The sequence below is a fragment of the Phyllostomus discolor genome, chromosome 4 (assembly GCF_004126475.2).
Source record: "Phyllostomus discolor isolate MPI-MPIP mPhyDis1 chromosome 4, mPhyDis1.pri.v3, whole genome shotgun sequence".
In the NCBI taxonomy this organism is placed as follows: domain Eukaryota; kingdom Metazoa; phylum Chordata; class Mammalia; order Chiroptera; family Phyllostomidae; genus Phyllostomus; species Phyllostomus discolor.
The window spans coordinates 7,143,321-7,156,184 of NC_040906.2; the positions used below are offsets into that span (position 1 = coordinate 7,143,321).

The 12,864-nt window shown below is 47.1% G+C and overlaps 1 protein-coding gene across 1 annotated transcript in view; it reads left to right on the plus strand.

Moving 5' to 3' along the window:
* The window catches only part of DNER (delta/notch like EGF repeat containing), a 262,105-nt gene that overhangs the window by 157,832 nt on the left and 91,409 nt on the right, over nt 1–12,864 (plus strand). Inside the window, exon 6 of the mRNA XM_028509617.2 lies at nt 12,023–12,176. Coding sequence (XP_028365418.1) covers nt 12,023–12,176 — 154 coding nt within the window. The remainder of the gene's footprint in view (nt 1–12,022; nt 12,177–12,864) is intronic.

Here is a 12,864-nt window from a genome sequence, read left to right on the forward strand (position 1 = left end):
AAAACAATCTGAAAGCAAGCAAGATTCACTTGGTGAACTTGCCTTTTGCACCCCTGAGTTAGAGATTTCAATGAGTTTATTCTGAAAATTATAACGATTCTTTTCTAGTTCTCCTGGGGAAACACATTTGTTAGCTATAACCTGCCATTTGTTCAATACTAAAATGATGAAAGCGACAGGCATTTATTGAGATAAGATTTAATTAAAATGAATGATAGGACCTTCTCACCTCTGCTGGTGTTATTTCAATTTGTGTGAGTGTAAATTCAACAAAGTAACAATGCATCAATCAGGTGAGGGACCCTACATAAATAAAAACCTTTCACAGAAAAATTAATATATATATATATATATATTTTCCTCTCCAAATGCTGAAGAAATGTCTTTAGTCAAAGTCTGTAATATCAGAGATTATATAATCAAGCCAGAAATACCTCCTGTAATTTAGGCTGTGATACCAATGTTCTAGATATGTGTATATTCTTATTTCAATAGCAAAACAAAGGGCTGAATAATCTCATTCGTTCTTCAAAAGGAAGGCTGAACTGATCCCTTATATGAGCTTTAGGTGTGTTTTACTTTTCTGGGTATTTATAGCCTCTCTCTTTGGGTTGGATTTGAGGCTATTTGCAAAAGATAGAGAAACTGTGAAATAATCTAGGTAGAGGAACACAGAAGCGAAGACTAAGGCAAAGGAGAATTACAGGTCCCATAGGAGAGGAAATGCAGGTTCCAGTTTTGAATGTTCAGAAGAAGACCCGAATGCCCGCTGAAGAGGGGACCTGGGGGCTCTCTTCCCGTGGGATGGGTGTTGTGGGCTATCTGTTGTATCCTTTTAGATTCTTCGACAGTTACGTGTTTCCATCACAACATAAATCATAGAATCTTTGAGTTAGAGCACATCTCCTTTTGTGTTCTGTCTACTGCGGAAGCCAGGGCCGACAGGAAACACAGGAATGAATAACGTGAACCACTCACCCGAGGTCGGGGAAGTGGAAGGACCGGGAATGGGACCTCGGCCGGCAACGCCACGTTTGTGCATGCCCCGCCAGGCTTCTCACACCGCTGTTGTTCGGTGAATATCGTGTGTCCCTGAGGATGATCGGTCGCATACAGTCAGCATCAAATAGTTGTGGAGTTCTGAAAGCAGCGTTGGAGGAAGACTGCTCTGAAAATAGTGGGCAGGACGGCCAGAGAGGGGATGGGTGGGTGTTATGGGCTGAATTGTGTCTCTGCGAAATTCCTGCGTGGAAGTCCTAACTTCTCCTGCCTCAGAATGTGGCTGTATGGGGGGGGAGACTGGGCCTTTATAGAGGTGCTTAGGGTAAAACGAAGTCATAGGTGTGGGCTCTGATCCAATAGGACTGGTATAAACAGAGGAGATGAGGGTGTAGACACGCACAGAGGGAGGCAGGGCCACGTGGCGAGGAGGGAGCAGACAGCCATCTGTCAGTCAGGCGGAGGGGCCTTCAAAGCAACCAGCCCTGCCAGCACCTTGACTTTGGAGCTCCCAGCCTTTGATACCGTGAGAAAATAAGTTTCTGTTGTGTAAGCCACCCGGGGCCATGGTGCTGTGCCGTGGGAGTTTCAGCAGACGAATGCAGGGAGAAGAGGAAAGAAACCCACCAGGCGGCGGGCAGCACTCCGGAGTGGCAGCAGACCACTTGGAGCGGCACCGTGACCGTGGGCGTTTGTGGTCTATGTGGGACTGGACCTCAGGCGCACTGGACCTGGAAGTTGAAGAGGCCTTTGGGGGTCATGCCCCTCAAATTCCCACCGGGTGCATGAGTGCGGTCCTCACCCCGCTCCTCGGGATGTGATTTGCCCTTGCTTCTCATACTTTGTAAATGAATTAATTGCGTTTCTGAGTATCTTAAATGCTAAGGCTGTCCTGACAGTGAGGCCACATCTGCCTCCCTGTGCCTCTTTCTAGCTCCGTGACCTTGAGCAGGCTACCTAAACGCTCTGATGCATCCGTGGTGAAAGCCAAAGACCACACGGATCTTGCGGGACTGTTGGGAGGAGTGAGTGCATCCCTGTACGGTACTCGACAAACGCTGGGGCTTTCTTCAGCAAATGATCGTGTGCACCCTGCCCTGTCCCTGTCGCATTTCCGTCTTTAGAAAACGTGACCAGTACTTTTTCCTCTTTGCTTTACATTTAAAGATGTAGTTCACAGTGAGTTTCCCCATCCGGGGTAACCCGGGGAGGATGTTGGGGAGGATCTCTTGTTTTCTTTTTTTTAAAATTTAAATTATTTTATTGTTCACTTACAGTTGTCTGTAAGGGATCCCTATTTTCAACGAGTCCCTTCTCATCAACAGTTTATACACCAACATGTCTGTTTCATTAAAGATTTTTTTCCCAGCCCTGGCTGGTGTAGCTCAGTGGATTGAGCACGGGCTGGGAACCAAAGTGTCCCAGGTTCAATTCCCAGCCAGGGTACATTCCTGGGTTGTAGGCCATAACCCCCAGCAACCGCACATTGATGTTTCTCCCTCTCTCTCTCTCTCTCTCTCTCTCTATCTCTATCTCTATCTCTATCTCTATCTCCCTCCCTTCCCTCCCTAAAAATAAATAAATAAATAAAATGTTTAAAAAAAAAGATTTTTTCCCCTTACCATTTTCTTTTGATATAATAACGGAATTTTAAAATAAGAAAGTAGAGTGGGAAGTCCTCTGCGTATGGGATCAGGCTATCTCCTTTCAGGGAAGTTCAATAAAAGATGAATCCCCAGGGGCATTCGTTTCCGCAGAGGCCGCACTAGACTTCGGTGGTGGACGGGAGTGACGCAGCCGACAAGCCCACGGATGGCAGTGACTTGAAGTGGGCGGCTGGTGACACGGAATCCCTGGGCCTGGTTATGGCCCCACTCAGAGCACCAAGAACACATACGCTGGCCGAAGGTGGCTGCAAGGGGCTTTTGAACGTCTCCACGTTGCCAATGCACACCTGCAAGTTTGGGAAGAAAGGCTTTCAGCAAAGCTCCTCAAGGCCATTTACTTTTTCTCCCCTGAGTCCTGAAGTGAACTCCAGTGTCCTTTGGGGGAGCAACGAGTGGGACTCGCACTCATTATTGTTTCTATTGCTGAGAATGTAACATGGAAGCCAAAGAAATGAATTCTACGAATTCATGAATGTCAAGTCTTGCATTTAATGTTGAGACGATCGGCATGTTTCTAAGCTCATGTTTGAAAAATAAGCTGTTAACATTTGCAATTAATGGACCCAGATAGAAGAGCAATGGGATGTCTAATGTCTAATGGGAACGTAAGATTCTGAGCTATAAGCAATGAAAGAATGTTGCTTGAATTACATGTGTAATGAATAGAACATGACCCAGCTAATAGACAAGAATTTGAAAAATGTAATTCATAGCCCGTTTTTCCTCTGAGATAGCTTACTGGGTCCCAACAAGAGGTAACAATTTGTCTCCGTGGCCCGATTCCAGGCATTCTTGTGTGGCCTGGGCTCAGGGACAGGCATTTGTAAGCACTCTTACATCATAAATAGAATGTTCATATAATGTCTTAAATTTTATATCCAAGTGATTTTTCCCCCTGTTTCTTGAAATACTAAACCTGGGTTTAGCAGAAGGCTAGAAGAGCACGCTCGGCTGGTCCGACCCTTCAGTTATAGCTCACTTATGCGTGATCAAATGAAAGCATGTGCCGAGGTTACTGCTCTTTATCTGGCTTTTAGTGCTTGTCAACTCTGTAACCTCAGACCTGAAGGGCTGCCCGGTCTGGTTCCCATGACCCGGGAGTTGGGATGACGGGGTCCCTGGCGGAGGATTACCGGGACGACGCCTCTGCGGGCTCCGCCTCCATCGGCTCAGGGTCAATGTGTTTGGGGTGACGGGACAGCTGGGCCCAGAATGTGACTGATGCCGCGTGGTTCCTTGAGTTAGTGGGGCCTCCCTGCCTGCCTTTCCCAAAGTCTGCTCAGAGCAACAGAAGCTCTCAGTCCAGCGGCTGCAGAAAGCCCTTACCTGAGGAACTTTCTTCCTATATCATTGCACCTGGAGCTCCTTCATTACTAGGAGCAAAAAGATTCCAGAGCTTGCCAATGCTAGGACACAGGCTATAGTATGGACTTCTGGACCCCGCCGGGGTAGGGAGAGCTAGTTTCGAGAGGTCTGCTGCATTTTTACTCATAGGCTCGATAAGCAGGAATTGCTGTCTCCCAGCCGAGGTCTGGGCTGGCCGTGCCCTGCTGGTGACCCTGGCGTCCTGGGGAAGCTGGGAGGCAGCCCAGCCTTCCCTGGGCGTAGGAACGGCTGAGCCTTCTCGTCAAGAGGATTCGGTTGATCAGAGGGAAGTGCGCTCAGCTGCTTGATTCACGTTGTCCTCAGGAGTAAGCTCGCCCGTCCCTTCGGACGAGCAGAGCTTTTCCTGGCACTTGGATATGAAATTAAGTCCCGGAGTGGGTGCCGTGCACACCGCGCTCTCCACGGTGTCCCCACGGTGAATGCAATAGCAGATTCCGTGGGCGGGAGCTGGACACAGGACGCTGAAATGTGACTAATGTTTCAGAGTTTTATCTTTCCTTGCTTGGGGCTTAGCCAGACTCTGAAAATAAAAGCACTGCTTTTTTTTTATTATTATGGAAAATTTCAAACATATATGAAATTAATTTGGCAAACCAGCACGCAGGGTAATCTGGCAAGCTGTCATGCCTGCCTGACTGAGTTTCAACAATTATCAACTCATTAGCCAGAGCTGTGGCCTTGCTGATGTTTAGACATTTCATTACGAATAGCCCAGATGTTGTTTGCAACCAGGCTGGCCCGGAAGGAACATCGCAATTGGCCCAAAGAGTCTGTTAGCCCAGAGTGGTTTACATTTTTTTCCCCATTTTTAGAGTTTTAGGGACCCATTCGTCACCTTTTCTGCTTGGGATTGTCCTCTTCATCCTTGTGCAAGGAACCCCTTGGTAACGAGCGTGTGGTGGAAGAATGCCTGAGTGGCTGTCGCGCCGTCGTAACAAAACACAAGACCATCAGAGACGGAGAGGAAGTGGGGGGAGAGGCAGCTGTGTGTGCGCAGGACTCTGCAGCGGGTCTCCCTGTCGGCGGGCGCCCCGTCCCGCTGCAAAGCTGCCGCATCCGGAGAGTGAGCGCGCTGACGTCCACTCTGCGCAGCTCGGTCCGGACGGAGGACAAGGGCCTCCGATTTTGGTGAAGAGCAGCCGGGTCAGCGTTTCCAAGCCTGCTCAGGAGTGCTTAGGTTTCCAACCCTCAGGAAGAATATTTTTACTCTATGTTGACTCCTTATATGAATAGATTTGGTATTATTCTTAAGGCTAGAGGACATTAGGTTCAGTGAACTCCAAGGACAGTCAATGATGCAGGTAAGGAAGGCAGGCAGAGAGCAAGGGGGAGGCAGAAAAACGACTGATATTTGGAACAGGGTGTGGGGGGTTATTTTAGAATGAGGATGAGAGGCGCTCCCACATGCATGTGTGGGGAACGGAGGTCATTACAGTGCCGGCAGGATGGTGTGCAGCTGAGAGTGGAAAAGGATTTAGAATCAGATGGTACCTGTTTAAGCCACCTTATACTTGCCTGCTGGGCCACCTTAAGCAATTTATCTGACCCCTCTGTCAGGCCTGTCCTGAGCTCCTAACACGGATGCGGCAATGCCCACCTGACAGATGAGGTGAAGAGGAAGGAGGTGGTTTAACGCAAGCAAGCAAGCTCCATCAGCAGCGAGACTCAGGGCCTGGTCAGCTGGGGATTTTGTGTTTGTGCTGATGGCACTGGGGGAACCAAAAGAAATAAGTGTATTTTCTGCATACATACTTTATTTAAGGGAGGAAGCAAAATAAATTCTGATGCTTAAAGATAGGAATAAAGCTTCTCAGAAAACTCATCTCCCTGGGATGATTTGTCCAAAATAATGAGGCTTTCCTGACAGGTGAGAATGACAAGAGAATGAGACAGAAAATGTGGCCCGATTGTCCAGGGCCTTGTATGACAGGAGAGAGAGTTCAGGTTACCTATTTATACATTTGGCCGTGTATTTTATAGAGTATTGAAATATAAAAATACTAGAGTCAGAGAAGACATAAATTAGAAAGAAGTATACAAGGTAGAAAGGGGACATAGATTGGTCACCAAAACCTAGACAGCTGTTGGAGTTGGACCTGGAGTGCACTCCAGCTCACTGTGGCCAAATCAAATAGAAAAATAAAAGGGTAGTCACATGACTGGCACTGTTCAGAGGGACAAAACATCATTTCACGGGACTAGCAAAATTCTCACTGGCACTTAAATGAGTGAATTTTCCTGGATAGAGTTCTATAAACAGGGCACAAAAAATGCAGGTATGTAGTTTTCTCGACAATATCTCTATTTATCTCCATAAATGCACTAGTAGGTTTACTAGGGATGTGTCTGCTAAGACCCTTCAGTATTCAGTTGACAGCGTGAGGTGAAATAGCAGCTCAGTGAAAACAACTCACTTCCCAGCCAGTGAATGACAGGGCAAGAGGGAGCAAGAAACTGCAGCCCTGCATGCAATGTTCTGCGGGTTGGGTTCGATTTAAGTGTAAAGCGAAACCTGGACAATGTGGAGGGAGGGTTGAACTCTATGAGGTACAATTCTTTTTTTTTAATTTTAAAGATGTTTATTTATTTATTTTTTAGAGAGGGAAGGGAGGGAGAAAGAGAGAGAGAGAAACATCAATGTGTGGTTGCTGGGGGTCATGGCCTGCAACCCAGGCATGTACCCTGACTGGGAATCGAACGGGCAGCGCTTTGGTTTGCAGCCCGCGCTCAATCCACTGAGCTACGCCAGCCAGGGCTTGAAGGTACAATTCTTGAAAACCATAGGTTCGTCTGACTTGGCTGGAGATAGAAGTCAGCTTGCATCCCGCCATTTCTCTCCAGCCACTCATATCGATAAGCATTTCTCTGTAGCACTTACCACTCTGTGACAGGGTATTATGCATTTCCTCGTTGTCCCTCTAGGGTATATAAGCTGGAATATAAGCTCAGTGAGAGCAGGGACTGTCCCTTCTACATCCTTCGGCACATCTCTGATATAACAGTGGTTGGCAGGGGGCAGGATGCAAACGCTGTCTGTTGAGTGAGTGGGATTACAGAATAAAAATGGACATCCAGCATCCGGCTTCCGGCGCATCATCTGGTGAGAACCAGTGGTGCTTGGAGGCTGAGTAACGATGCCTGGAAGATCTCGGATGGTAGGGCTAACGTCATACCGTCCGCACGGAGGAACTCCCGTTAGCCTGAATAAAAGGCCGTGCTTCTGCTTCGAGAGGGCTGTGGGCTCCCTTCCAGCCACAGTCAGGGTGTTACCAGAACCCAGTCAACTCTAGGAATGAAACCGGTTCGTGTAATGCAAAGCAACATGACTACGTGCAATGCCATTTGGGGTCCTTGGGGGCTCATGAACTGTGGTTTCCCAAGTTTTATACTAAGCTGGCGTCTGTCCAGTGGTTTACAAAGCTCTCCATCAGGGTTTCCAACCCGAACGCTGTTGACATTCGTGCCTGAAAATTCCTGGTTCTGGGTCTGGCCTGTGCCTTGGAGGATGTTAGCAGCGTCCCTCCCCTCTATCCACTGGATGCCTGCAGCGAGCTCCCAAGTGTGACAACGGACGATGTCTCCAGACATTGCCATTGCCTCCTGAGGGAGAGGCGGGCCCTCCATTGAGAAGCCCCGCCACCCCGCAGGGCAGAGCCACACCCCAGTTATCCTCTCCCCTCAGGACCCTCCTCTGTCTCTGCCATTGGCTCTACCACGCTGGCCTTCCGCTTTTTTTTTTTTTTTTTTGGCTGGGCAAGCTCCCGCTCGGTGTCTTTTCACTGACGATTCCCTTCTTCTGCACTGTCTTGCCTCGGACTGCTCCGCGGCTCACTCCCGCGCCTCTGCCAAGTCTTTGCGCCTTTACGCCCTGGTCGGCAAGCCGGCCACCCCCTCCCCCACAGCCACGTCTCCCCTCCCCCACGTTATCCTTCCCGTAGCGTTTATCGCCTAATTGGCTCCCGTAGTTACTCGTTCATTTTGTGAAGGGGCAATCGCCCCGCCCCCCATGTGTTCTGCATGGGAGAGCCGTGTCCACCGTTGTGTCTCCGGCTCCCAGAACAGTGCCTGGCCCGTAGTAAGCGCCCGGTTCCTTGAACGGCGAATAAATGAGTGCGGGGATGACTAGCACTTTTTAACTGAGAACTTTTCAAGGTAAGCTTATTATTGCTGCGTGAAAAATGTTTCAGTGACATCCAGGTGGGATGTTGTGCTTCAAGCGGTGGAGGAAAATTGAGATTCTGCACTGGGTTTCGAAGTTAATCTCTGAGAGTCACTTTCCATTTTACCCGAGATAGACTTTTGTATATAAAACATATAATAATTTTTCAAGGAAGTATCATTCTGTAATTTAGCTAAGCTATGAATTTTAAGTCAGTTCTTTTTGTCTCTGATGCTGGGTGAGTTCATTGGACCTAGATTAGCAATATCATCATGGTTAGTAGGTTAAATTTCTCAATAAGAGTGTAAAGCTTTCAGCGATCAGTTTCCCATAATAAACGTATCAAAAACATTGTTTCCTAATAAATATTGTTGGCCTCTTGCAAGTCATCAGCCTTGAAACAATTAAAAGAAACCTGGCTGGCATAGCTCAGTGGATTGAGCGCGGGCTGCAAACCAAAGCGTCGCAGGTTCGATTCCCAGCCAGGGCACATGCCTGGGTTGCAGGCCATGGCCCCCAGCAACCGCACATTGATGTTTCTCTCTCTTTCTCCCTCCCTCCCTTCCCTCTCTAAAAATAAATAAAATAAAATCTTAAAAAAGAAACCTTTTAATATTTACAGGAAATTAGAAAACAGGGAGAAGTCTGACTTTATGAATGACATGATACAGAATACACAAAGGTTAAACTGAACTTTTATAGCCATGGGTATGTAAACATTTCTTTTTTCATTTCCTTCCTTATTCAATTCAAAGTTTAAGAATTAATTCAGTGTTTTACTTGGTCAAAAGCAATTGTTTCAATAGTTTCTTGAAGTTTTTTTTCAAGGTTCTTGCTTAAAACAAAGCAAAAGAAAATGTATGGCTTCTGTTTTAGCTTTCCATTCGATCAAAATGAAATCAAAGATATTTGATTTGCAGCTTTTAATAATTTACTTTCACCAGCAACGTAGCTCCCATGGAACTCACCCAATAAATTATATGCAAAATATATCCCCCATATAACCAGAGAAATTTATCTGCAGCATGGAACGTCTGGATACAAACCAAGTAAATTTCAGAGCGCAGCTGCCAACAGTAATGACACATGGTAATTTATTATGGTGTGGAGGCTCGCTTTGGAATCGTACGCATCGGGTGTGCCAGTGTTGACATTTCCAAGTTGCTCACTGATCTCCAGCTTCACGAAGGACTCCAGACACATCCCCTGCAAACGGCGAAGGTGTACTCCGTTGTATGTTTGCACAAGGACAACATTTTCTTTGCAAGACAAACAGTTCTAGGAAAGGAGTTTCCCGTTGAACAGGCTGCCTTTCTCCCGGAGTTCAACCACAGAGCCCACGCAGACACACACAAAAAGAGAAAACTCAGGACACCATGAAAAACCAGAGAGGAAGCCAACAGTTGCTAGAACGCAGACGGAATTTCCACTGGCCACGGAGAGGCGTGAGGGACGATAGAAATAGAAGGCAGAACATTTAGCTCTAACTTAAAACATTTAGCTCTAACTTAAGAAAAAACCGTTGCTTTTACTCCAATTGTTTGGGTTTCTAAGATGTAATTGAAGAATATGTTCTTAAGCTAAAGATGACTTGACTATGCAGATCCCAGGGATCTGGCATATGCCCTGAACAAAAACACATTCAATTAAGGACAGAAACACACCTACATAAAACCCGGCAGTTTTAGGTGAGTGAATATCATGTTGGGCTGTCTGGGGTCCATTCCACTCCTGGTTGAGTCTCGTTGGCAAGAACCATCCTCTTATGTTTTAAAACGTGATCTCACCGTGCAAGGGACAGTTTTTCTTAGAAAAGGAGTCTTTGGGGAGGGGGCAAGTGAGGCGTGAGGCTCAGAAATCTGGCTCCGTATAGAATGCAGATGTAAAACAATTTTGCAGAATGACCTCAGGGGCTGTTCCTTCCAGGAATGCAAGTTTGAGTCACGCTCAGGAATTGAAACATTCAAAGCACACATATGTAAAAAAAATAAAGGCAACTTTTAAATCATAAAACTAAGTTATCTTTTTTAATCTAAGCTAAAATGGCATTTGATACAATTTAATAACCATTCAGTATCTACTTAGGGGTAAATTCTACAAACCTCCCTTTGAAATCAGAATTGTTCTGGAAGAGCCACACCCATGGTCCATGAGAACTGGAGAAGGGCAAGCGATACTATCATTATTTGTGATGGGTGTGCACTTTGGAGAGGGTGGTGGTTTTATCTAGAAAACACAAGCAAGGCAACGAAAAGCTCTCTGACCTGTAACGAGAGCTCAGCGTGATGACTGGTAACTACTATTTTACGTGTCATTAATAATCACCATCTAGTATGACGGGTATTAGAAGAAAGGGATGAACAACATCTCTCATTAATAAGAACCACAAAGAAATCTAAATGGGCTGCAATAGATTTATCAAGAAATGGAGGAGAACTCTAAAACATGGTTGAGAGACAAAAAAAAAAGTGTTCAAGACAAGAAGGGGCAAGGCTGCTCTCTCCTTCAGGAGGAAGGACGGGCAGTGTGGTACTGGGGCTGGCGGGGGAGGCACGGTGTGGGGGGGGGGGGCGGGGATCCCGGATTAACAGCACCCTAGAGAAGAGGGCGGAGCTTCTAAGGTTCGGCTGGAAGCTCTGGACCTGGACGTGTAGGGAGGGCGGGCCCAGGGGAGCCTGGGGGCGGGGCTTTGGAACGGGAGACCTTTGAACACCTGCCTGGTGCATGGCTTGGGGAGAGCTGGGGAAGGTGCTTTTTGTCCGTTTTTTGTTTTGTTTTTAAGCAGTGAGTTTTGCTTATGCGATTCTCCTGGGCTTCCTTTCCTACCGACTTCATAAAGTCTGCAGTAACCGTCTACATTACTTTGCACGGGCTCCGGAGCCAGAGGTGCGATTCTGTTAGCTGTGTCACCCGCCTGAGGCTGGGGAGAAGGAGGGAGGAGGAAGGCTCTGTTTTATTTGGATTTTACAGCAGCCTCAGAAATGAACCTTCCAGTCAAATCCAGTCCTCTGGGTCTGAGTTACAGCCTTTTTCTGGGAGAACGTGAGCATCATAAACTAAAAGAGAACACAGAGGACTTGAGTTGCAGTCCTGTTATTTCCCCCTGCGTGGCTATTGACACAGGCCGCCTGACAGGCTGATTGAGTGAATTCAGTGCTCTGGAAGCGTGGCCCGGGGAGGGCGTTTGAGGATGTGTTTTTCATGAGCATTGTTTGTGCTGCAGGGCATTAGTTAGTTGGGGTGGCATCTAATGTAATGGCTGTCGCAGCATCTATGTGCTCTGGCAAAATCGCTATTTTCATGTCAGCGCAACAAAACATCCTTTTTTTTTTTGCTTAAAATAAAGTTATCCTTCTCCTTTAGGAACACTGGAAATGGTTGAAATAAATATGAGTAAAGAATCCTAAGAATAAATGTTTGAACTTAAACTATGAAGAAATATATACCATTTCTTTTAAAGCTATGTATTTTTTAAGGATTTTATTTATTTATTTTTAGAGAAGGAAGAGAGGGAGATAGAGAGAGAAACATCAATGTGCAGCTGCTGGGGGTTATGGCCTGCAACCCAGGCATGTACCCTGACTGGGAACCGAACCTGCGACATTTTGGTTCGCAGCCCGCACTCAATCCACTGAGCTACACCAGCCAGGGCTAAGGCTATGCTTTTAATCAGCTCCTGACATAAGCGATATCGTTGAAAACACTCAGCGGTGCTATGACGAAGAAGTGCTGCTTTGGAACTCCGGGTTTCGCGCGGCCGACTCGTACCTCTGAGGGAACGCGAGTGACACGCTGCACCTTTGTGTTTTAGGCAACCTTCTCCTGCAGCTGCGACGACGCGTACGTGGGCGCTTTCTGTGAAGAGTTCGACGCGTGCCAGGGGAAGCCCTGCCAGAACAACGCGAGCTGCGTGGACGCGAAGGAAAAGCAAGACGGAAGCAACTTCACCTGCGGCTGCCTTGCCGGTATGGTTTCCGTAGCTGATGGTTACTGTATATCGCTCTGCGGGAAATGCGCTTAGTAATCCGTGGAGGCTAAGCAGCACTTTGTCTGGCTGTTGGGCAAGGGGACTTCAAGGCCCCATTGATCCCATCAGCGTGTGCTTTATGTAATCGGGACCTAGAAGATCACACGGGGGTCCACATCCCGTGCTTTGGCTGGCTCTCTGACGTGTCCATCTCAGTGTTCCCACAGTTCAGTTCAACGATAATGATATTCTTTTTTTAAAAGATTTTATTTATTTATTTTTAGAGAGGGAAGGGAGGGAGAAAGAGAGAGAGAGAGAGAGAGAGAGAGAGAGAAACATCAATGTGCGGTTGCTGGTGGCCGTGGCCTGCAACCCAGGCATGTGCCCTGACTGGGAATCGAACCTGCGACACTTTGGTTCGCAGCCCGAGCTCAATCCACTGAGCTACGCCAGCCAGGGCCGATAATGATATTCTTGATCCAATAGAGGCCTGGATGTTTCAAAAACTGTTCTGCAAAATGTGTACTGAGCATGGGCTGGTGCTGTGCTGGGTGATGATGCCGAATAATTTAAGAGCAATCAAGGATAATCTACCTGGGTTGTTCTGTGAAGCCACCTGATCGTCCTGTTTATGTTAATTTCCTTTTGTTCAGGTGTGTTCATTAGCTGGAGTTTTGGTACACTCT